The 26,977-nt window shown below is 34.8% G+C and overlaps 1 protein-coding gene across 3 annotated transcripts in view; it reads left to right on the top strand.

The window, feature by feature from the left end:
* ZNHIT6 (zinc finger HIT-type containing 6) overlaps positions 1 to 26,977 on the top strand; it is an 85,037-nt gene that overhangs the window by 20,617 nt on the left and 37,443 nt on the right. For all 3 annotated transcript variants that reach the window (XR_008997048.1, XR_008997049.1, XM_036890277.2), the window contains exons 6-8: positions 14,914 to 14,982; positions 16,382 to 16,462; positions 17,895 to 17,972. Coding sequence is in view for 1 of the 3 variants with exons in the window: in XM_036890277.2 (XP_036746172.2) it covers positions 14,914 to 14,982; positions 16,382 to 16,462; positions 17,895 to 17,972 (228 nt within the window). In the remaining 2 variants the exon portion in view is untranslated. The remainder of the gene's footprint in view (positions 1 to 14,913; positions 14,983 to 16,381; positions 16,463 to 17,894; positions 17,973 to 26,977) is intronic.

Below are 26,977 nucleotides of genomic sequence, written 5' to 3'. Positions count from 1 at the left end.
CAGAATTAACATGGGCAACTTCAAAATGCAGATACCTGAGCCTGACCAACAGAATTGCTAATTCATTAGGCCTCAGAGTTAGGCATCTTTTTTTTTCTGTGTAATATGTTTCTTTTTCATTTAATTGAAGTATAATTCAGATACAGCATCATACAGTTTCAGCTGTGCATCATAATGATGTGACTTGTATACACTGCAAAATGATTACCACATTGTCTGGTTACTATTAGTCATCAAAGTTACATTTTTTTTTTATGTGATCGAGAACTTTTAAGATTTACCTTTCTCAGCAACTTTCAAATTTGCAACATAGTTTTGTTGACTATGGTCCCCATGTTGTACATTATATCCCAAATGGTTTATTTTATAACTTGAAGTTTGTACCTCTTAATATTCACCCATTTCACCCTGTCCCTCATTCTAAGTGATGTCTGTGCCTTCTGTCTCCATACCTCAGTTGCTCTTAGACACTACTACTGGATACATCTTTTTGAAATGTGTATCACCCTGTCCCTCAATCCCCCTTCTCCAGTGAGAATCACCAATCTGTTCTCATGAGTTTAGTTTTATTTTTTTAGATTCCAGATATAAGTGAAATTATATATTATTTCTCTCTGTCTTATTCTACTTAGCAGGAGGTTTGTCCATGTTGCTGCAAGTGGCATCTTTATTTTTTGAAAAGCATTGGATGAGCCTATGCTTATGTGAGGCAGAGGATATAAGGAAAATTTCTACCTTCTTCCTTTTGAGTTTGCTGTGAACCTTAAAAATGCTCTTAAAAATAATATCTTTCATTTTTTAAAAATCACCAAAGATGATTCTGATGTTTATCTCTACCTGAAAACCACTGATCTATATGCTAATAGTAAGTTGCTGTCCTCAAGTAGTTCAGTCAGTGGGAGACTCAGCAGACCTTTCCCGCATATTGTGGTTGATGCTCTGGTGAAGTGCTGTGAGAGCACAGAGGACAGCTCACTGCCGCAGCCCTTCAGAATGGGGAAGTGTTACTCCCTGAGCTGGGGGTTGGAAAGGTCTCCCAAGGAAGATGGAATTTAAACAAAGTTTTGAAGAATAGGAGTTGTTTTTAAGTGTAGGTTTTTATTCAGATGGAAGGAAAGGATGGCCTTGTGGTGAGAATATCAGATGCAAAAGGATAGAGGAGCAAAATTAGACAAGTGTATGTAGTTCAGTGTGTCTAGAAACAAGGGTGGGCGTTGGTAAATGGTAGGGGATAAAGCAGGAGAGAGCCCCTCTGTGGATGCCTTGCAGGACCTTATATTCCATGCCAGAGAATTTAGACAGTTGTATGTAAGCAGAAAATTTTCCTGCTCCTATGAGGGACCCATACTAAATATGAATCTTCGTAGTCTGTCCCACCCAATTTCCTAATGTATTCAACTAAATGTGCCCAGGCTGGTCACCATTCTTATTCCTACAGTGTCTTCTTCTTCCATATTTCCTAGCCATCTGTGAAAGTACACATGGTAGCTCATCTTCTCCATTATTTCTCCTTTGCTGGAGTTCTTATAGTACATATTTTCTCTACAGTTAATATGAAACAGATGTCAGCATTTAGTGTTCGTATTCAGTTTTTGGTGTGCATATATCTGCTCTCCTTTTTGCATTCTGGTGTTTCTTAGTAGGGCTCTATTGGCATTTTGAACAGGACAGTTTTTTGTTGTGTGGGACTTTGCTGCACAGCACAGGAAGGTTAGCATTCCACTAAATGCCTCCCATTCTTGGAGCAATCAAAACTGTCACTTTCAAGTACCCCCACTCCTCAGGTTGGTACCACTCCTAGTTGAAAACCACTTTATTAAGTGCGTAAGTATTTATCAACTGTTTAAAGCAAAAATGTGCTTTTTCATTTCAGTCTTCACTTACTACATCCATTTTCTTAATAAACTGTCTGCTACTAAGGCCAGTACCACATACTTAACCTGTTTCCTACTATCATATAGTAATGAAACTAATTTTTTCAAGAGCAAAATATATGTAACTGAAACTTTTCAGACTATTTTCATAATGATGTGAGACATAATGTTATGGTTTTCATTCTCCCCAATTCCAGTAATTTTTAATCCATTCTAAATAACTTCACAGACCCTTTACATCCACTCTTCCAAAAACATTTATTATGGTACCAATTCTAATAAAATAGGTGGACTGTTTTTACGAAGAATAGTTACATTTATTTTTGAGACTTTAAATTTTGATCTTGAAATACATTTTGAAAGATAAAATGCCTGTGAGTGAAGAACTGTGTAGATACTTTGTACATTTGGTATTCCCTTGAAGGGGTTTAAAATTTGGTAAATTTTCTTCTTGCTTTAAATAAAAATAAGATTTTATAACTGACAGTGGAACAAAACACTTTTTTCCTAAAAATTCCATCACATATTATTTGCTGCTTCCAAATTTCATAATAGCTGAAAATGTACAGATGAGATGTACTATCTTCCTTTTTTATTGCTTAGTAGAAATGAAAGATGAAGCCTAGAAAGAAGAAAACTGATGTCTTGTATCAGGATGCTTTATGTTGCATGAAACAAAGTACCCAGGTCAAACCAGTTTGAGCTCTGAAAAGGGTATATAGGCTCCCATAACTGAATGTCCAGAGGTAGGATCGACTTTAGGGTTAATAGATATGTTGACATGATTATATCATCAGAGACCCAGTTTATTGCTGATTCTCCATTGAATCTAATATGGTGTCAGCTAAGTCCTCATGGTCATAAAGTGCTCCTGGTAAAAGTTCAGATACAGTAAATATCCAGAAGTGCTTCTCTCTATAATTATTGAATAGGAAACCTGAAATTCACCATGGTTGGATCACCTAGGTCATCTACTCAATCCTGAGCCATTGTTTCCAGAAACATAAAATAATGATTTTTTAAAGCCATCCAGTAAGTGCATACCCCTGGAAGTAGGGATCGAGTCCATTCATCAAAGTACGTGTTGCATGGATTAGAAAGGAGGATAGTGGTAAGGGATTATCAAGTAGAAAATCTGAATGTCCACTGTGACTCTTAAAAATGATGTTGAAATATGGAGGCAAATATTTAAAATAAAATATAATTAAGATATAGTTGAATTAGCAGTACAGAAAAATAACATGGTTTGCTGTTGTACTCTCTGGAAAGTTCATAATAGTATAGTGTTGGAACATAGCCTGTAGAGTTATTTACTGCCTGGTTTCAGATCCCAACTCTGCCACTTTCCAGCTGAATAATGACCTTGGATGAGTGACTCTCTTCTCTCTAGCTTAGTGTTCTCATCTGTACAATGAAATAATGACACAGAGTTACAAGAATTAGATGAATTAATACATGAAAAACTTTTAAAACAGTATCTGATATACAAAGAGCATTTAAACTATTGTTGTTATTGTTACTACTTGCTAGTGCTCTTTAATAAAAGTACTCGTAGTTTTCATAACCTGTAGACTTTACTAATTTAATTAGTGGTATAGTATTGTGAAGATCAGACATATGCAAAGTCCAGCTTTAGCTTACTTCATGGAGTCATCTGTATTTAAAAATGGGAGGTAAAATAATTTAGGCATATTTGAACTGATGTAATATGTGAATGTACCTCTCAAAAGTCGTGGAAATGCTTCTCTTAATAAACAAAAACAAGGGCCGGAAAGATAATGTCCTGACTACACCATAAAAACACTAATTAGGAGAGTTAAATAGTAGGATGAGGGGTCTCCCTCTAAGGTCTTCATTTCAGTTTTCTTTAAAAACCTTTGTTGTTGGTACATTAACTACAGAATAAAATCCATACTGTTTAGCAGAACATTCAGGGCCCTTTACAGTAAGGTCTGTACTCATATGTTGTATTCATCCACATGTCTGGTTTCATCTCTAGCCACTAAACACTAAATTCAGGATAGGTAGAGTTCAGGTCTGAATTCATGGTAAAATGTTCTCAGTTAAAGGCCCTGTCGGTATTTTCTTCATAATTCAGGACATTGAATTGAATGTAGAGTTAAAACAATGGTAATAATAATAACTAACATATTTTATTGTTGTTCTGGAATCTTGACATATATTTATTCATTTAATCCTATGGCATAAATACTGTTGTTACCCCATTTTACTGTGAGAAACTGAGGCACAGAGGAGGTATGTCTCTTGCTCAAGGTCATATCAAGTGACAAATTAGGAGTAGAATTCAGAGAGTCCACTTAACGTCTGCCGTGTCCTACCTCTGGGAATTACAGTGTGTTAGTATTCTTCTGTACAGTGCTTAGTAAAGAAGAGGGTGCTTTCATGTGAAAACTCTCTACTCTCAAAATGATATGGAAGGAAAAACTTAAGTGTCCAGGATTGGTGGTTGATCACTGCCCTAAAAAGAAATCTGCTTTGGGCTCATCTCCTCAGTCTAATTGTGCCCCTGATGCCTAGAGAGCCCTCAGAAGTGTTCCTTGAGTATATAAATGTTGGTTAATCAGAATGGAATGAGAATTGGTGAAGTTTTTGTTTGTTTGTTTTTGGTTTTTTTTTTTTTGAGGAAAATATGCAAACTCATTTAAACTTTATTAGAAATCTTAGTTCTTAGAATTCAGCCTTCCCATGTAACTCTTGTTTGTAGCATATTTCTTGAGGAAGATAGCTTTGAAGTTGTCTAAATGATTAGATAAGTAACTCTAGTTCTGGTTGGGTAATAATTTCTGAGATAAGAAAGAAACATCTTAAAAGAACACTTCCAATAAAATATTTTTGAAGTTTAAAAAGAATGTTAAAATTATTTCTGTCCTTCCTATGACTACCATCCTGTGCTTCCCCATGGAAACATTTTTTACTTTGCTGATTATAACAAGGAACAAATCATTATGTTGAAGATTTATTTAATACAGGCATACAAAGTAAGAATTAAGTCCCTTTTATGATGTCAAGAAGTAACTAGCTAAAAGTTTGAGGCATATCCTTCATACTTCTAAATACATATATGAATATGTATTTTAAATGTGAGTGCCATCATTCACAAAACAAGCACATTTTTGTACCTCAGTGCATATTCTTCTGCCTCATTTCTAATTTATTTCTGTTATGAGAAGTGGTAGTGGTACAGTGGACATTTTGTACATGTATCATTACTTGTCCAATTATTTCCTTGGGATAAATTCCTATGAATAAAATTGTTGAGGAAAAAATACATGTTTGGTTTTTTTCATGATGAACTTTTATTTATGGCTTTTATGAAATCGAACTGCCAGAAGCTTGCACCAGTTTATATTCCTGTCAATAACAGTGTCCATGCCACCATACTTCCCTAGCATTTCTAATTTTAACAACATCCTTATAAATTTGGTAGGTGAAAATATTTCATTGGCTTATAAATGAGTTTGAACATCTTATTGTATGAAGAGAGCAGTGCAATTTAAAAGGATCTGATGACTTTCAATGTGAATATTCTTTGGAATTATGGTAGCATTCCAGAGATGAAAATTACCAATTTTAAGTCAGTAAGACAAGTATAAGTGAGTATATAGGTAGAGAACTTCCTTCCTGCCATCTCTGTGTCATCATTTACATATTACTGTTTTGAAATTTGGGAAAGAATGATCCTTAACAGTTTCTAGTAAGCAGGAGTTTATTAAATAAGTGTCCTGTATTAACTCACTGAAACCCGGTTTAAAATGATACTGTTTTCCTCACTTAATATATGTACCATTTAAGTGTTTCTAAACCTTTTTTTTTTTCATTATCTCCTCCCAAGGAGCTGTTTTAGACATTTTACCCTCTAGTTGCTGTCCCCTATCCCCATGGTATTTTGATATCACAGGTACACTGCATATCTGTTTATGTACAGTGACCCTATGGAGGGCCACAAAACATACTATTGATGAAGGTTTTTTTAACCCTGCCAAGAACCAGTTTGCACTCCCTTTAAGATGATGGTACCCCCATTGAGAATATTCGATGTGTGTGTTTTGGGTTGATGCCCCGGGGGAGGAGGAGGAAAAGCTTTGCTATGCGTGAGTAGTTACTTCCATATCATGGGTCTCACAGAGAGGTCAGTATGGGTATTATTTTGTCAGGTTGTCCAGAATGGAACATTAGGTTTAATAATTGTCATCCTTACATCACGAGTCTGTTATCAAATGCTAAACATAATGCCTTGGGGTGCTTGTTACCTAGAATATTCTGGGAACAGAATTTCCATCCTTGAGAATGTTGATAAATATGGCAAGGAAACAATGACATTATTTTTTTTTTAGGTCAGTATATTTATTTATTTATTTATTGGTATCATTAATATACACTTACATGAACAACATTTTGGTTACTAGATTCTTCTCATTATCAAGTCCCCACCACATACCCCATTACAGTCACTGTCCATCAGCATAGTAAGATGCTATAGAAACACTACTTGTCTTCTCTGTGCTATACTGCATTCCCCATGCACCCCCCCTACATTATGTGTGCTAATCGTAATGCTCCTTTTTCCCCTTATCCCTCCCTTCTCACCCACCCTCCCCAGTCCCTTTCTCTTTGGTAACTGTTAGTCCATTCTTGGGTTCTGTGAGTCTGCTGCTATTTGTTCCTTCAGTTTTTTCTTTGTTCTCGTACTCCACAGATGAGTGAAATCATTTGGTACTTGTCTTTCTCTGCCTGGCTTATTTCACTGAGCATAATACCCTCTAGCTCCATCCACGTTGTTGCAAATGGAAGGATTTGTTTTATTCTTATGGCTGAATAATATTCCATTGTGTGTATGTACCACATCTTCCTTATCCATTCATCTACTGATGAACACTTAGGTTGCTTCCACTTCTTGGCTATTGTAAATAGTGCTGCAATAAACATAGGGGTGCATATATCTTTTTCAACTGGGCTCCTGCATTGTTAGGGTAAATTCTAGGAGTGAATTCCTGGGTCAAATGGTATTTCTACTTTAGTTTTTTGAGTAACCTTCATACTGTTTTCCACAATGGATTAACTAATTTACATTCCCACTAGCAGTGTAGGAGGGTTCCCCCTTCACCACATCCTTGCCAATGTATGTTGTTGTTGTCTTTTGGATGTTGGCCATCCTAACTGGTGTGAGGTGATATCTCATTGTGGTTTTAATTTGCATTTGTCTGATAATTAGCTATATGCAGCATCTTTTCATGTGCCTATTGGCCATCTCAATTTCTTCTTTGAAGAAGTGTCTATTCACATCCTCTGCCAATTTTTAATTGGGTTATTTGCTTTTTGTTTGTTGAGGTACATGAGCTCTTTGTATATTTTGGATGTCAACCCCTTATCGGACATGTCATTTATGAATATATTCTCCCATACTGTAGGATGCCTTTTTGTTCTACTGATGGTGTCCTTTGCTGTACAGAAGCTTTTTAGTTTGATATAGTCCCACGTGTTCATTTTTGCTTTGTTTCCCTTGCCCGTGGAGATATGTTCATGAAGAATTTGCTCATGTTTATGTTCAAGAGAGTTTTGCCTTTATTTTCTTCTAAGAGTTTTATGGTTTCATGACTTACATTCAGGTCTTTGATCCATTTTGAGTTTACTTTTGTGTATGGAGTTAGACAGTAATCCAGTTTCATTCTCTTACATGTAGCTGTCCAGTTTTGTCAACAACAGCTGTTGAAGAGGCTGTCATTTCCCCATTGTATATCCATGGCTCCTTTATCTTATATTAATTGACCATATATGCTTGGGTTAATATCTGGACTCTCTATTCTGTTCCACTGGTCTATGGGTCTGTTCTTGTGCCATTACCAAATTGTCTTCATTACTGTGGCTTTGTAGTAGAGCTTGAACTTGGGAAGCAGGATCCCCCCTGCTTTATTCTTCCTTCTCAGGATTGCTTTGGCAATTCGGGGTCTCTTGTAGTTCCATATGAATTTTAGAACTGTTTGTTCCAGTATGTTGAAGAATGCTGTTGGTATTTTGATAGGGATTGCATTGAATCTGTAGATTGCTTTAGGCAGGATGGCCATTTTGACAATATTAATTCTCCCTACCCAAGAGCATGGGATGCATTTCCTTTTATTAGTATCCTCTTTAATTTCTCTTAAGAGTTTTTATAGTTTTCAGGATATAGATCTTTCACTTCCTTGGTTAAGTTTATTCCTAGATATTTTATTCTTTATGATGAATTGTGAATGGAATTGTTTTCCTAATTTCTCTTCCTGCTAGTTCATTGTTAGTGTATAGGAATGCAACATACTTCTGTGTATTAATTTTGTATCCTGCAACTTTGCTTAATTCAGCTATTAGATCTAGTAGTTTTGGAGTGTAGTCTTTGGGTTTTTTTATGTACAAAATCATGTCATCTGCAAACAGTGAAAGTTTGACTTCTTCCTTATCAATCTGGATGCCTTTTATTTCTTTGTGTTGTCTGATTGCCATGGCTAGGACCTCCAGTACTATGTTGAATAAAAGTGAGGAGAATGGGCATCCTTCTCTTGTTCCCAATATTAGAGGAAAAGCTTTCAGCTTCTCACTGTCAAGTATGATGTTAACTGTGGATTTGTCATATATGGCCTTTATTATGTTGAGATACTTGCCCTCTATACCCATTTGTTGAGAGTTTTTATCATGAATGGATGTTAAATTTTGTCGAATGCTTTTTCACCATCTATGGAAATGATCGTGTGGTTTTTGTCCTTCTTTTTGTTGATGTGGTGGATGATGATGATGGATTTTCGAATATTGTACCATCCTTACATCCCTGAGATGAATCCCACTTGCTCATGATGTATGATCCTCTTGATGTATTTTTAAATTTGGTTTCCTAATAGTTTGTTGAGTATTTTTGCGTCTATGTTCATCAGGGATATTGGTCTGTAGTTTTCTTTTTTGGGGGGTCTTTGCCTGGGTTTGGTATTAGAGTGATGCTGGCTTCATAGAATGAGTTTGGAAGTATTCCCTTCTCTTCTATTTTTTGGAAAACTTTAAGGAAAAAGGGTACTATGTCTTTTCTAAATGTCTGATAAAATTCAGCGGTGAATCCATCTGGTCCACGCATTATGTTCTTGGGTAGTTATTTGACTATCGACTCAATTTCACTGCTGGTAATTGGTCTGTTTAGATTTTCTGTTTCTTCCTGGGTCACTCTTGGAAGGTTGTATTTTTCTAGAAAGTTGTCCATTTCTTCTAGGTTATCCAGTTTGTTAGTATATAGATTTTCATAGTATTCTCTAATAATTCTTTGTATTTCTGTGGTGTCTGTAGTAATTTTTCCTTTCTCATTTCTGATTCTGTTTATGTGTGTAGATTCTTTTTTTTTCTTAATAAATCTGGCTGGGGGATTATCTTATTTATTTTCTCAAAGAACCAGCTCTTTGTTTCATTAATTTTTTCTGTAGTTTAATTCTTCTCAATTTTATTTATTTTCTTCTCTGATCTTTATTATGGTCCTCCTTCTGCTGACTTTGGGCCTCATTTGTTCTTTTTACAGTTTCAATAATTGTGAATTTAGACTATTCATTTGGGATTGTTCTTCCTTCTTTAAATAGGCCTGGATTGCTATATACTTCCCTCTTAGAACTGCCTTTGCTGCGTCCCACAGTTGGGACATTGTGCTGTTATTTTCATTTGTCTCCATATATTGCTTGATCTCTGTTTTAATTTGGTCATTGATCCATTGATTATTTAGGAGCATGTTGTTAAGCCTCCATGTGTGTGTGAGCCTTTTTGCTTTCTTTGTACAATTTATTTCTAGTTTTATACCCTTGTGATCTGAGAAGTTAGTTGGTATAATTTCAATCTTTTTTAATTTGCTGAGGCTCTTTTTTGTGGCCTAGCATGTAGTCTGTTCTGGAAAATGTTCTGTGTGCCCTTGAAAAGAATGTGTATCCTGCTGCTTTTGGGTGGAGAGTTCTGTAGATGTCTATTAAGTCCATCTATTCTAATGTGTTGTTCAATGCCTCTGTTTCCTTACTTATTTTCTGTCTGGTTGGTATGTCCTTTGGAGTGAGTGGAGTGTTGAAGTCTCCTAGAATGAATGCATTACGTTCTATTTCCCCTTTTAATTCTGTTAGTGTTTGTGTCACATATGTAGGTGCTCCTGTGTTGCGTGTATAGTTATTTATAATTGTTATATCCTCTTATTGGATTGGCCCCTTTATCATTATGTAATGTCCTTCTTTGTCTCCTGTGACTTTCTTTGTTTTGAAGTCTTATTTTGTCTGATACAAGTAATGCAACACCTTCTTTTTTCTCCCTATAAGTTGCATGAAATATCTTTTTCCATCCCTTCACTTTTAGTCTTTGTATGTCTTTGGGTTTGAAGTGAGTCTCTTGTAGGCAGCATATAGATGGGTCTTGTTTTTTTTATCCATTCAATGACTGTGTCTTTTGATTGGTGCATTCAGACCATTTACATTTAGGGTGATGATCAATAGGTATGTATTTATTGCCATTGCAGGCTTTAGATTCATGCTTACCAAAGGTTCAAGGGTAACTTCCTTACTAAGTCTAACTTAACTCACTTAGTATGCTATTACAAACACAATAAAAAACAAAAACAATAAAAAAAATCTCAAGGTTCTTTTTTTTTCCCCCTCCTTTTCTTCCTCCTCCATTCTGTATGTATTAGGTACCATATTGTATACTCTTTATCTACCCCTTCTTATTACCTCTGGTGACAGCTATTAACCTTAGGAACACTTCCAACTGTAGCAGTCCCTTCAAAATACACTGTAGAGATAGTTTCTGGGAGCTAAATTCTTTCAGCTTTTGCTTATCTGGGAATTGTTTTATCCCTCCTTCAAATTTAAATGATAATGTTGCCAGATAAAGTATTCTTGGTTCTACACCCTTCTGCTTCATTGCATTAAATGTATCATGCCACTCCCTTCTGGCCTGTAAGGTTTCTGCTGAGAAGTCTGATGGTAGCCTGATGGGTTCCCTTTGCATGTGATCTTATTTCTCTCTCTGACTGCTTTTAATAGTCTGTTCTTATCCTTGTTCTTTGCCATTTTAATTATTATAGGTCTTGGTGTTGTCCTCCTTGGGTCCCTTGTGTTGGGAGATCTGTGTACCTCCATGGCCTTAGAGACTATCTCCTTTACCAGACTGTGGAGGTTTTCAGCAATTACCTCCTCAAAGACACTTTCTATGTCTTTTTCTCTCTCTTCTTCTTCTGGTACCCCTATAATACCAATATTGTTCCATTTGGATTGGTCACACAGTTCTCTCAGTATTCTTTCATTCTTAGAGATCCTTTTTTCTCTCTATGCCTCAGCTTCTTTGTATTCCTCTTCCCTAATTTCTATTTCATTTATTCTCTTCTCCACCATATATAATCTGCCTTTAATACCCTCCATTGTGTTCCTCAACGATTGGATCTCCGTCCTAAATTCGTTCCTGAGTTCTTGAATATTTTTCTGTACCTCTATGAGCATGTTAATGATTTTTATTTTGAAACCTCTTTCAGGAAGATTCATGAGGTTGATTTCATTTGAATCTTTTTCAGATGTATTCATAATTTTGCTTTGAACCAGGTTCCTTTGACATTTCATAATTTGTGTATGGTGCCCTCTAGTGCCCAGAAGCTCTACTCTCTGGAGCTGCTCAGCCCCTGGAGCAATGTCGGGGGTCACAGGGGAGCAGTGTTGGTGCTTGTAGGGGGGAAAGAGCTGTTTCCTACTTCCTGGTTGCTATGCCTGTCTCCACCGTCAGAACCAGTGAGCCAAACACACAAATGTAAGCTTCTATGCTTTATGTTTGTAGCTGCTGTACATGGGGCTTCCCCCTGGCTGGCCTGATGCCAGGGCAGGGGTTGCCGGTTTGCGAGTCTGTGCCAGGTGCAGACTAGCTGGGAGGAAGACACAGCAGGCTGTGTATCATGGTGGGGAGCCTTGGAGTGGCTTAGCCACAGCTTTGGTACGTTACTGTGTTCCATGAGGTCTGCTCTTTTCTCCAGGTGTATGCAGTCTGGTGCAGCCTTCTTTCCTGTTGCTCTTTCAGGATTAATGGTATTAATTATATTTTCATATTATATGTGGTTTTAGGAGGAGGTCTCTGTCTCACCTCTCACGCTCCATCTTTAATCCAATCATCAATGGCTTTATTATAATTGAAGGCATTTTGTTGAATTTTGGGAGCAGTAGTCTTAACGTATTACGAGTAGTAGAAATGTGTAAATTTCTGTCCTGATGGTTCTCAAACAGTGGTGATTTCACCTGCTAGAAGACATTGGCAGAAACTGGGTGCATCTTTACTTGTCACACCTGCACAGTGGGTGTTGGTAGTGGCATCTCATGGATGGAGACCTGGGATGCCGCTAAACATCCCACAGTGCCCAGGACAGTGTCTCCCATGCCCAACCACCTAACAAGGAATTCTCTGGTCCAAAATGTCAGCACTGCTGAGGTTGAGCAACCCTGCTCTTTCCTAGTGATTCTACTTCTTGAAACCTATCTTCAGAAACTAATCCAAAATACAAAAACAATTATATATGCTCAAAGGTACTCACTGAAGCATTACTAACTTTAATTTTTTCCTTTACAAAATGTGTTCTTATAAAAAGTGTACAAATATAAACAAAAAAATAAAATTACAGGCTCCCTTACAAGCAGTTTTGTTGGGATTTGGGTGTATGTATATTGTTTTAAGTGGGACATGTGTCACTGCATACAATTTTGAGAGATGGGAAACAAACTTAATTTTTTGAGACTTGGGAAGAGATGTGATTGCCCATGTCAGAAATATCTCAATTTCAGCAACACCAATTTCAGGAAATCTTCATAAGCACCCTCCAACCTCCCTTTGTCTACTTTCACTTAAATCTTCTAGTCTGAATAACTGCTCTCAAATGCCTCATACTACAGTAGAGTAAAAGAGTACAAGCAATTTTTCAGTCAAGTTAACTTAATTCAGTGTAGCAGTAGAGATAAATGATCTCCTTCCTGGGTGATATTATTTTATATTTTTCTTTAACTTAAGGGAAAACATGATAAAAAATTGGAAGCAGTCATAATGTCTATCAGTAGAAAATGGATAAGTAGATTTTGGTATTCTTCACACAATGGAACACTGTACAACAGATAAAATTGATGAATTTATATGTATCATCATGAATAAACCTCTAAAGCATAATGTAAATGAAAAAGCAAAACAGAATATTTAAAGTTGACAACATTGAAATTGTTAACATCACTTAAAATACAATTTATTATGAATATTCATATTCATATTATTACCATGTATCAGTAACCTTAGATTAGGTTATCAGTAGCCTAATCTCATTTCTTAGGGGGAAAAAAATCTCAAATATAGCAATATGCAAGTTGGTTAAATCTAAGTGGTACAGTGAGTGTTCTTTATATTTTTTCTTTATTTTGAAATACTGTAAGATTACATTTTTAGAAGTAAATGTACTTTTCAAATTTGTTCATGTAGTTCATTAACTACAGTAAATAAATTATTTCCAAGGTCTATTCTTTCCCAGTTTTTGGAACATTTAAGTACTTTCTGAAGGTATTTAGGGTCAACTGAATGTTAAGAAAGGTGAATTGTTCTTGAAATTACTCGGTTATTGGAGTGATTGAGTATAATTTACAATTCCACAAGGTGACAAGTTCATAACCTTTTTTTTCCCTTGTAACTTAATTAACATGGAAAAACAACTGTATTGAGAAAGAAACCGTTATGCTTTAAGATTTTAAAAATCAATTTATTTCTTACTAAAAGAGAAATGTGATTATCTCTTAGCTGCTTGAAGGTGATATTATGCTTTGCCTATTTCACAATGTTGGAAAGGTGTTTTGTTTTCAAAGAATTACATATTTAAAACCAATGACTTGCATTTGCATTCAGATTTTTTGTGTGTGTGTTTTTCCTCTTGAGATTTTAGACATCTGGCCTTTAAATTAATAAAAGGTGCCCTACAACTTTGTTCTATCAAAAAGATAATAAACCTGATTGTTTCTTGTATGATGTGACACTATCAACATAAGCAAAATCAAGCATATTTTTCTCTAGCTAATGCCTAAAACTGCCTTTATTGAACAAAGCTTCCATGAGCAGACCTGTGATAACTTATCCAAATAAGGAAGGGTTTTTACTGGATTTTATGGTCGTTGCCTCCTGACAAAAATTTGACTAGATCATATCAATGTTTGGTAGGAGATACTCTACTAGATTGTTTTTAAAAAATTATTTGAGATTTAAGAGATGCTGGCCATTGCTTAGACATGTTGCTGGCCATTAATTTGCTAATGTGCGGTAAGCCATCTTGTAGTGAAGACATTTAACTTTCTGTAAATAATTCAGTATTTTGAGTATTAACTTTTTTTCAAAAGTAATGGTGTCTAGTGTCACCAAATTTAGATATGTTAAACAGAACATATGGCTATTTACTGAACTTAGATATTCAGTGAATTATTACTGTCGATCCTATGTCAAACCAGAGTTTAGACCTGAAAGCAAAGGACTCCAGCTCAGAGTGCCTTCTGCTTAGCAACCAATTTGTTGTCTACTGTTTTGCTGCTGAATGCACGACGCACTCATGGCTCAGGAGTGCATCTGTAGCCAGCTGGTCTCAACCCGATAATACTTCATTCACCTAATTTCCAAACTAGTCAGGCAAAGACATCAGTTCATTGTTTTGTTTATGAGGAAATTTATTTGTAAACTTAAAGTAGTAGGACACTGATCTCAAAAGCCCCTGAACTATGAGAAATTGCCTCCTATTTCAGGAATATGAAGTCCTTGGATTTCAGCACTGCCGCACTTCTTTTTTTTCTCTTAAAAATCATTGCTAATATATTGTTTAAAAGAATAGCCCCCAAAATCTTCAAAAAGAGAAAAGAGACTTAGTAGATAAGATAGGTTAAATTCTAAGAATACTTTGAGAATTACCACCTGAAAGTTTCTGTTTAGACCTTTTATTGTTGATCGTGTTGATCCTCACATGTGATCCTCACATGATTATTTTCTGTCTTAGAAAACAACAGTTTTGTTGGCATGTGAAGCTACAATTCCCTCAGAGTCAAGCTGTGTACATAGTAAAAAGGTATCACCACTACTACGAATTTACTTGTTTTTATTATGTCTTCCTATTTAAGACAAGCTGTTAATTTAAATGTGATGTCAGTAGTAGAATGGGTAACTTAAGCTGTAGTATATTGATAGAGTGAAAATGTTAATTATCACTGAAAATGAATGAACTATAGCTACACACATCAACATGGATGAATCTGAGAAATAACATTGAATGAGGAAAACAGGTTAAGGGATAATGCATAGAATATGATTGGAAGGAAAAAAAAACCCAAAACTGTACTTTTTTAGGAATACCTACAGAGATAGATGGTAGAACTCTAAGGGAAATGATTAGCACAGAAATCATGGTGGTGTTTACTTGAGCAAGCAAAGTAGATATAAGGAGGGAGACGCAGGGAGACTCAAGAAGGCTAAAAACTTTCTATTTCTTGAGCCGGGTGGTTGTATAGGAAATGAGTAATGGCCCCGTATTTTACTGTGCAAAAGTTACTACTATTGACATCATAGTGTCTCTTAGAAAATACATTATTTTAGACACATATATATGTATATTCATAATTGGAACAATTTGCATAAACAGTTTATTATCCTTTCTTCATATTGTGAACATTTTCAAGTGTCATTTAAAAATTTTAGTGGTTCTGTACTATTTGATCCCTTAGGTTAGGAAAATTTTAAAGTGCTTTTTAAGTAATGTATTTACCATATATCCACATTTTACATAAATGTCCTCCCTTTATATTTGTCATATGAATTTTAATGAAAACGTTCTTCTTTGAAATACTAAAACAAGGAAAGGACTTAAGTTTAGAGATAGAGATATGTAGCACGGTAGTGTATAGGAGTATGTATAAATGGTTGAGGAAAGTTATTCAAAACAATGTCTTGATTTTGTTTCTATAGCTTTATAGTTTTAAACAATGTGCATACCTATAGGAAAGTTTGGAACCCTGAAATGCTTTGTTTTCAAGGAAAGTAATATCAGTTTTCAACCCAGTCTTTTGATTTAGAATGAATAAACTTGAACATGCACTGAAATTAGCAACATCTTTTTTCAGATTTTTTATTTCTGTAGCTTTCAAGTATATTTCATCCTGACTTCTTTCTTTTTCATCTTTGGGCACAGATGTGTGCTAAAAGAGACTTTGTATTTTTATAATTCATTTATAGGGAGCTTTCCAAAATATTGTTCTTTAGGACTGAGTTAATATATCCAAGAAGTCCTATTGAGCGTTTTTCATAAGTAATTTTGTTTGAAGGGATGTTACATTTTGCCAAGAGCAAAATAAAAGGTCTTTGTTCAGTTTCTTTTAAACAAAAAAAACACAAGATTTAGTAATTATTAGTTAATACTCTAGTAGAAAGTTATAAATAATACAAATTCTGTTGGTTTTTTCTTTTTTGAACAGAGTACCAGAAGATAAAACTATTAGTGAAATCCTAAGACCTTACATTGATCCTGAAAAGTCTGATCCTGTAATTCGTCAAAGGTATGTTTTAAAATCTCTTCTTTTTCTAAAATTATTAAAAATGTTGAAGTATCTGTTGAGTGCGTATTTATTATGTAAAGCCATAATCTTATTAGAATTTGATGTGTTAGTGCATTTTACTGTCTGTGCATTTACATTCTGTTTCCACAGGCCTTACCAGGCAGAGGTGATCCTTTTGAATAGTAATGAAATAGTATTTAACACTTACTGTTTACTGTGGTCCAGAAACTCTTTGAAGCAGATGCTAATAAATGTATTAATTCACTTAATCCTCACAATAATTGTGTAAGGTAGATTAGTGCTACTATACTCATTTTACAGATGGGAAAACCAAGCCTTAAAGTGGTTTAGTGACTTCATATAGCTGATAAGCAGGAAAGCTGGGATTCAAACTCAGGCAGTCTGGAGTCAGAGTCTGCACTCTTAACATTTAAACTAAACTAACTACCTTTCAAGTTGAACCAAAAGCTCTGAAAATTAAGTTTCCAAGTAACTGTTAAAGACAGGAAATACTGTTTTAGCCAAGTCTTCATAAAACTAAGATACACTAGCCTCCTGTCCAGAAATACAGCATGGACAGAAATGGTTAACATAGCATAGTGGAAAAATTCAGTAATGAATATCTGGGTCAGAAAGTTAGCTGTCCCTTATTAGCTGTGTCACTTAACTTATGGTTAATTTTTTCCATCAGTGAAATGAAAATTATATATCTACTAGATAGGGTTGTTCAGAAGCTTTAAAGAGAAATAGTGTATTTTAAGTTCCTAGTACAGGACCTAGCACACTGTAGTCAGGGATCAGAAAAGGAAACAATTTAGAGTGTGAATTAGTAGTGGTCCTGGACAGGAACCCAGTTGACTTTCTTTTTCTCTGGATGGTATTGCCTGGGACGTGAATGTTTGGTTTGGTTCCAGAGTAACTTAATGTTTAAAATTTAGACTGGGTGGGTTCTAAATTGTCCAATCGAGCTTAGTTAAGTCTCATCTTCTACTTTTGATAAAAGGTAGTGCACAGACTGAATCAGATCTATATCACATGTCAAGCAGGCCCTTTGGCACAGCTGTAATAGTTGGATTTCTTTCCCTCTTATTACTGATAATGCATTTGTTAACTCTCAGTCATATATTTGGCAGTAAGTCAAAACACCTGTCACTTAATTGGATACATTTTTTAATAAGAAATAAAGTAGCAAGGTTTTAATTTACTGCAATATGTGTTTTATTTTAAGATATTTAGTTGTACAGAGGGAAGAAAGGTAATTTTTAAAAATTCAGATCCTTGGTTAGAAAGTATCTTTAACCCCATTTCCATGCTTGAATAGATGAATTTTAAGTATTATTAGCTGCTCATAAAGCTTAGTCTTTCATAGATGCTGTCTTGAGATAAAGTAAACATCAATTTTGCTTCCTTCAATATGACACTTTTATTTCAGGTTGAAAGCTTACATTCACTGTCAGACTGGGGTCCAAATTTTAATGAAGGTTGAACATATGCAGCAAAATGTAGTAAGGTAAAATTGCTTCTCTCCTTACTTCTTTAGGTATTTTCTTATTCAGTAATGTAAGTAAGTAGCTTGGTTAGCTTAAGTAGCTAGTTATATCAATATGACTTAGAAATTAAAATTTTTAAATAGTCATACTTATCATAATAGGTAGGGTAAATTCACTTGAAAAATCATCCTAGTTAGAATATTTTAAAATAACATCATGTGCAACTAATAGATTCTTAAATTCCATTTTAACTTAATTCCAGAAATTGTCTCTTTAATAGAGTTCCAGGGTTCATGTGATCGACTGACAATTGCATATATTGCAGTGGAAAGAACACTGCATAGAAATGTGAAGAGAGCTGGGTTCTAGCAAATCATGATTTGAGAAAGTTCTTAACATCACTGGGCTTTGTTCCTTCATTTCTGGAATAATGAAGTAGACTACACTCAGTGGTGTCTGAGAGTCCCTGCAAAGTCTGCTGAAGTGCAAGTTATGTGTCAGCATACAGAATTGCAAAACACTGATCTTTTAAGACCTGTGATGCTTTTCTTGTTTTCCATTGCTTAATTAAGGAAACTAATAGATCCAGTTCAGACTTGCTGGTCAGTCTTAGCTATGATTTGATTTGCTAGATGGTTTAAGAGTCCAAGCTGTGAAAGCTGAGCTGGGTTTGAATCCCAACTCTGTCTGCTTCCAATTATGTTAACTTGAGTAAATTACATAACCTCACTTGCCTTAGTTTCCTTATCTCTAAGATGGGAATGATAATAATAATAACTGTAAGATTGTCACAAGAGATTAAAGTAATTCATTCAGCACAAAGTGCATGCTTTTATTATTACTACTATTACTGTTATTGCTACTACTACTACTGCAGATAAGTGGATTCTTACAAAAGGTCTACACATAAAATTATAAGACTTTATAGGTAAGAACGGATCTAAACACCAAATCTTGATCACTTTTTTTACCAACATAATCTCAAATACTCAACTTTATACATTGATCATGGTTCAGTGATGAAAAATTCCAATTTTCTTTCACAGTCCTTTCCCTAGACTTCTTAATTCAGCATATTTACCTGTAACTCATGCTTTAACTCTCCTCCTACCCACTGAAAGATTTGATGAAAGAAGAAAAAAATGAGAGAAAATTTTGTGGTTTTTGCCAAGATATTTATCCAGAGTTACAACATCCATGTTAACAGAATTAGTATTTCTGAAATTGGTAATCAAATAAATATGTAATTAATGAGAAATATTGATGTAAAACAAAACATTCTTTCAGTTTTGTTTAGCAAAATCTAAAAGTGAATTCCACACAATTCATGTTTAAACAAAACAATTTCCATTGTTACTGTGGAATATCTCTGGTCATTCATAAAATAATTCTCCTTTTACTATCTGTTATTATCTCATCCAAATTCAGTTCTTAACACATACCATATTTTATCCAATTTATTCATGTAAATGTTATTCATGATTCATACTATAGTACGTGCTTGATGAGTATACTCTCTCTTTAGTCTCATAAGCCTGTTAAAAGAACACTTCTGAGGGTGAAAGCAATCTCTATCATTTCATTACAACTGCTAAAAAAAAAGGTTTGGACTTTTCCTTTTTTGTAATTTTAGTTTGTTATGGTTTTTTGTTTTGTTTTGTTTCTTTGTTGATTCTATTTTTATTTCCTCTTTTACCTGAAAGGGAAGATTTGTTATACTCCCATTTTAAGTCAAGGCAAACTGGGCTATGGCCAATGAAGAAATGTGCCAGCTCACTAAGCCAGTCATACTTGACTCGTCTTTTTTCCAAATTTAAGGAAACCAAAATTACATGAGGTAAATGTAGGATACTGAGTATTTTAAAGTTTATAATATAGAATGAACTGTTTGGGCCCAGATATCATTTTTAACCTGGAAATGTGTATTGTAAATCCATGAAGAGGCAAAGGGTATTGAGATCTCAGCTTGTCCCAGCAGACCAGGGTTTTCTAGGAGTGGCAGAAATGCCTATAGCATGACATGATCCAGAGGGGAACAATTGGGAAAATTGTTTCATGAAGTTGCATAGAAAGAAATCAGGGTACATAGAGACCATGACGCAAATTGTTAAAATTTAATTTTAACGAAGAGGTAAACCTGAACCAAAAAAAAGTCAAAAGAAGTGTACTGAAATGAAGAGCAGATGACCTAATTCTAGGTACTCAACTTCTCCGTGCTTCATTCACTAAGGTCCCTTATTTTCCCTTACTTTATATCCTTCCTTCTTTAAGAATCCAAAGAGAATCAGAGTTGGGCCTTGGATAAACCTTAATACCCAAAGGAGAAGGAATGATAGATTAATAAAATAAACAATGAGTGGTATTGACTTTAAGAAATACCTAGAATTAACTATTTTGATACTAAACCTGAGCCAGAGTGAGTAACAGGAAAAAAGCACTTTGACTTTACCTTATTAGTATAGAAAACTTGTCATCCAAATTTCCTCCATTTAAGTTATTTGCTTGAAGTCAATGGTATATGAAAACACCATTGAAGAAGAGGAAGCAGAAGGTTATATCCCAGGTACAGGAATTTTGGATTTAGAAATTGCCACCCTATTTAACTTGGAGTAGTGATAGCATAACTAAGGCAATAATAATATCAGAAATTCCAACTGAGGTAGCTTTTATCCTGAAGGCGGACCTAAGCTGGTACAAGATACATGCTTTTATTTCTGATTGTTAAATCAGGCTTAAGACAGTTACTCTGATTTCTACAAGACTTTCCAGTTTCATAAGTATTTTCTAACCATGAAAAAAGAAATTAGGTACTATGGGAATAAATTCAGAAATGGGTTTTTATTTTTTAATTAAAGATTTTTAAACCACAGTGTTCTCCAGATAATACATACATAGATAGTGTAAGATGGGCATTTACATTTGATCGTATACTTAATTACAGCTACATCATTAAAGGAAAGAACATTCAGAGAACATCTAAGTAAGATTATTACAGGTTATAAAATGTTAAGCTTCTAATCTAAGATAAGCATCCTAAATAGGAGGATTTTATTATTATCTGAAAAATACTTAGAAGGCAGAAAATGTTTACCAGGTTTGAACTTTGCCATACACAACTTTTATTTTTAGATTTAGGTGATCATAAAATACATCTATCTCCAACCCTAGGGAATTTGCTGCTGATCCCTTTGGGAGTTTTCTTTTCAGAATACATGGGGTTTGAATTTGTATCATCTGATAAAAGCTTATATGGCTTCTTAAGTAAATTAATTTATTCATTCAGCAAACACTTAGTGAATACCCACTATGGTCCAGGGTCCCTTCTACACATTAGGGTGAAAGCAGTAAGGACAACTGTTTCTGCCCCTGTGCAGCTTACATTCATGGTGGAGAATTCATGTATTGTGCTTCTGTTAGCAAGGCCACACTATGTATGCCCTTTTGCCGCATCATTTCTTACCAGCCCTTTATTCTCAAAAAATAAATGAGTAGTTTTAAATCAGGAAAGCCTATGTTGGTGATGCCTGGTACTGGAAGAGGCAGCCAGTGTATTGCTGTTTACTTATTATTGACTGAGAAGAATTTAGAATTCTCCCAGCTTTTATACTGTCCATTCAATTGTATTTTTCCAAATCTGTTATATTTTAGGCCTGTATTTTACTTTTCCTTATTAATGGAGTCATTTTCTATAAAGGAGCTGAGATACATTTTCTATTCTTTGTGTTTATTTTGCCACTTTGGTGTTTATATAAGATCATGATTTTGATAGAGATGTGTTTAAGCTGTTGTAGGATGGTTCTTTCCAAATTTATTTAAAAACCATTAATTAAGCACATTTATGTATCTAAATAAAAATTGAGGTTTATACAAGATTGAATACAGAACAGTTCTATTGTAGTGGGTGAAACAGAGCAGAGGTGACTGAAGTTCCTGGCATGGATCTGTATTTTTGGACAGATGGAGTCAAGGCCAGGAGAGATGTAGGCATGCTGACTTACAAGTAGAAGTGGTATCATTTTTTAGAACATTATTTTAAAAAAGAATGGCCTTTATATGTACTAATTCTTCATTATTAGATCCCTTTAGATTGAAATTATATCATATTCCAGTAAGAAATAGTGATATTATCCTTCCAAAATACATAATCTGTGGAGTAGACCTGATTTTTCTTTAAGTCTCAGACTAGACTTTGTAGACCAAAAGTTTCCCTATTACATATACTAAATTTATTAAATCACTGCTTCTCAAACCTAACCCAAATTATGTCATGTTCCAAATTAACCTCTTTGCTTTTATCCAAAAACCTATATACCAAAGTAGATTTTCAGTAAAGTCAAAATAGTACTATAAATTTGGTACAGGCCTTGGAAGTTACTAAGACTTTGTTTTCCCACCTGAAAGTGGGTAACAAGACAGAAACGGTACTGCACTGTGGTGAAGATTACTTTGAGATAATGCATGTCAGCTACTTAGCATGGTGCTGGGTACATAGCAGATGACTCTTAGTAAGTATGTGTTATGGATTGCAACATTCAGGTCCATATATTGCCGAACTGACTTGATGAATATAAGAATTTTTGCGGTGTTTTAATCCTAGAGATTATTGCCTTAGTAAAGGAGGAATCTGTTTGAAACAAAAAGTTCCACATAGCTGGCAGTTGACTATATTAATGAATTACTTATTTAAAAATAAAACTTTTTAGCCAAATGATTTCTTATACTTCTGGGGAGTACTCTAAGTTCATCATTAGCTATACTCCCAACAGGCCACTCACCACTAACCACAAGGAAGCAGAGACCTAATCATTAGTTTTCATTTCTTTTGAAAAAATAGGATTTTGGAAGAATATGGTGTTTCAGAGGCTTGTTTTTTTAAGATGTCATCAACTGTTACTTCTATACAAATAACTCCCAAAGCTAAATGTATTTTCAGCCTTTCTCCCAAGCTCCAAATCCTGGTTTGAGCTATCTTCACTTACATAGCTCCCTAAATTTTAAACTCAACATGTCTAGATCTCATCACACCACATCCATTTCTTCCTGATTGTGTGTGTGTGTGTTTGTGTGTCATTTTAAATGATGGATTAATGAACTGATAATGTTTCTGGCATCTAGTAAACAGTCAACAGATGTGGATACTCATTCCTTGTTACTGGCACTGTTCTAATAAGTGAAACATAAGACCTTAGAGAGTTTCTTTCACTTGTCCCTTGCCACCCTGACTTACATGGTTGGCCTCTGTAATGAGGCTTCTGCATGCTCTCTCCATTCTTCTGAGTTGTTTATCACTGTCTACAGTGGTGCCTGTCCCTCCCCAACCTTCCCCCAGCATGTAATTACCTTATCCTTTGAGCCTCAAAAAATGTTTTTTACTTCTCATAAGTTCCTATCCTGTCCTATTTTATCCCAAAGGAATTTATCCCATATGGTGATAAACTCTCTTTTGAAGACAGTGACTGCCACAGACATCTTCATCTCTGTATTCCTACTGTGCCGAGCCAGTGGCTTTCTTGTAGTTGAAATTCAATCTTGATTTTTTAATAATTTGTGCACTAATTCATTTAAATATATGTGTGCCTGCTACATGCTAGGTGTCGATAACACTTTAAAGCAGGGTTTGGACAACTGTTCCTGTAAGTGACCAGAGAGTAAATCTTTATGGCTTCGTGGGCCATACAGTCACAACTGTCAGCTCTGCCGTTGTAGCACATAAGCAACAATAGATGCTACATAAATGGGTGAATATGATGTGTTCCGGTAAGATTTAATTTACAGAGTCAGATAGTGGGCTGCATTTGGCCTGCTGACCACAGTTTGCTGATCCCTGCTCTAAAGGATTTATTTTATTGGTCATTTGTGAGTGTATATCATTTAACCAATTGGGGGCTTCAGTTCTAAATACGTAAAAAAGAGAGATTGAGATTTTTAACAACTGCCGGGTATAATTTAAAGTTCCTTCAGAAAAAGTAGCACCTGCTCAAAAGATAGGCTTTTTGATATATGACCTTGACCAAAAGTATCAGTGGGTAAAGACTGATTAAGTCTGTATTTTTCATTTATTCAGTTAATATTTATTGACTCCTTTACATGCGCCAGCACAGTGTTAAGCACTAGAGATATATAGACATCTAAAAGACTAGCCTTTAAGGAGCTCACTGTCTAAGAGAGAAGACAGATATATGATAAGTGCTACAGAAAATATGTATTTAATATATAAGACATAACAGGTACCTAGTGGAAGGCACAGGCATCTTTGCATGGACATTCCAGATGTAATTTTTTATGGAAGCATGCACCAGTTACCTTCACTCTACTTCCAAAGATTCACTTATAAAATAGCCAAGAGTTTAGACTTTAAACCCAAGCCAAATTAAAGCATTATCTAGACTTTGATTTAATGAATGTCACAGAAGACTCTTACTCTTCTTGGGGTACTACCCTATTGTACTTACACAGACAGATTCTGTTAGTTGTTTCTGACTGTACTGGTTGTAGTCAATAATTTTGAAACACTTTTTTGTTGTTTTTTTAAAACAACCAGCAAAACTATGAGCTATTGCTCTTGCATGATTTAATTTCCATGCTGAGATGTTATGTAAACAAAAAACTAAGGCTACTGTACTTTCTTTGGATCTGTAACATGAAATATTTAAAAATTATTTACAAAGAAGTTAAGAAGTAAGATACTTTTCCCTACACCCTTTTGAGAAATTGATTTTGCCTATATAAAGATCGCAGGTGAAGCCCACCTGATCTCTTTCGGGCTTTCATTAACACACACCTACCAGCAAGCAAAGACCTTTTTCTATCTTATTGCAGAGCTGATCCCCCAATTGATGTTACTTGATCAGATTCTGACTTCCTGTCTACAGGACACCACTTCTCAGCAAGCTAGTTTTAAGAGCCTGGTCTCTTGCCTGCCTCATCTCATAGTTCTGTATCAGAGAACATTAAAGGAATTCCAGAATTTCTAAGAACAGCATCAACTTCTTTCTGATGCTTCTGTAAATAGCCAGAGACCATTTTTGCCCTTTTGTTAAATCCCTTGAAAATAACTGTGATAAAGGAAGAATTAGTGAATAACAGCAGTGTGCTCTCTAGGTGGGCTTACTTAAACTTCTCTTGTTTCCTTTTGGAGTTTGCTTTTATTAAGGACTACTGCAGAGATAAGGAGAGATCACTTAATCTGAGAATCTTGTATATAGTAGGAAATGCCATCGTCGGTGCTTGCCTGTCACATTAAGAGATTCATTTCCAGTAAAATTTTACTTTTAAGTGTGTTCTCATCAATTTTATGCCAATAAGACTTAAAATTATTCAATCCAAAAGAAATTTTAATATTTAAAGCCTTTAGTTCATAGGTAATAAAATTAAATTTTTAACTTACATATACATTTTTGTTACAGAGAAGTATGATTGGGCAATCACTAAAAGATTTTCAAGCAAAAATATATTATTTAGGATGAAGGTCTGTTGGGGATTTGGAATGGAAATACAAGTTTAAGGAAAAAAGGAAACCACAAGATTTTTAACTGTTAAGGAAGGGCTTGTTCATATGTATTTTAAATGGACAATTTTATTATCAAATTGCTATGGTATTTAAGTTCTAGTGAATTTACTTGAGTGATATAAAATTTTCATTTTAAATCATCAATATTTACACCATAAATAATGTTCTTTGCACCTAGTTAACCTTGTGAGTAAAGATTTTTAATGAAATTTTTTATGTCTGTTTAAAAATGTACAAGTGTATCTTTGCCTTCCAAAATTATTTTAGACCATGTATAAGTCTAAAGGGTAAAGATCCTGAATAAATTTTCCCAAAGACACAAAAAAATATTTGCTGCAAGTGTGAGTTATAATCAAGATTAAATCTAGAGGCAAAAAGGTATCCTTTTGGAGCATAATTAATATTAATAGCAACCTCTTATTGAGTGCCTCCTACTGTTTTTTAGATACTCTGTTAAGCCTTTTATATACATTATAATTATGTTACATTACAAATACATTATATATCTTATGTGTATTATAATTGCATGGAGAGCCCTACCTATGGATTTTTAACTACTAAAGGGGTGGAACCTAGATCCAAATGTAGGCCTGCCTGCCTCTAAAGCCTTGGTAGGTTCTTTGCAATGTAGCACATGCCTCTCAGTGCTTTAAAGGGCCATATGCATGTTCTTGGATTGTGTGAATCCCAACTCTAGTTCTTAGGTTTTATCTTTGGGGACTGTTGATTATTTTTCAAAGTGAGAGTTATAATCAGGATGAGTATGTGCTCAAAATAGTATTAACCTCTGGCCACATTTTGGATCTAGACTCTAGAACAAAAGAAGCAATGGATCATTTGAGGACTAGAAATGTTAGACTCAACCTAAAGAATGTCCACACACATAAAGGAAATATGTAGAGCAGATACTAAATATTTTTATCATCTCAAAGATGATTTGTCCAGTAATGGAATGGGTATGTATGTATGGCATTTTGCTTGAAGCAGTTTTATGATAAGAATTGTAAACTTAGCTCAAAGGAAGGTGAAGCTCTGATTGTGGGTGCAACTGAGTGTTTATAGGACAGACACAAGCACAACTATTGAAGTTTTCAGTAGCTGTGAGAGCTGCAAATTTGAGAATTTTAATTTGAGAGGCTGTACTGAGGAATAGATACAAAGTGTTATAATGGTCCAATTCTTAGCAGATTATAAGCCTACAATTTCCCTAGTGATAATCTCATTTCAAATATATGCCATTTTGATTATTAGTTAAGGGAATTATGTGAAATAAAGTGAGAATTTTCAATAAAACAAATATATTTTAAATCTCAACTTGATGTTAATCTCCTACATTTATCCACTCTAATTATGTTATGTAATTAACCAGTTACATAAAGTAACCAACTGTGTATGCTTTTCAGAGAGAATAATGACATGATTAATTGAAATTTCTAGGTGATTCACATATTTTAGCCAAAGAGCTTCAACCTCCTCTCCAACCAGACCCCTCACTGTAATTTTATATAAGTACAA

This window comes from Manis pentadactyla, chromosome 4 (assembly GCF_030020395.1).
Source record: "Manis pentadactyla isolate mManPen7 chromosome 4, mManPen7.hap1, whole genome shotgun sequence".
Taxonomy (NCBI): Eukaryota; Metazoa; Chordata; class Mammalia; order Pholidota; family Manidae; genus Manis; species Manis pentadactyla.
Note: the sequence above shows the minus strand (reverse complement) of the source record. Positions and strands in the feature narration are given on the sequence as shown.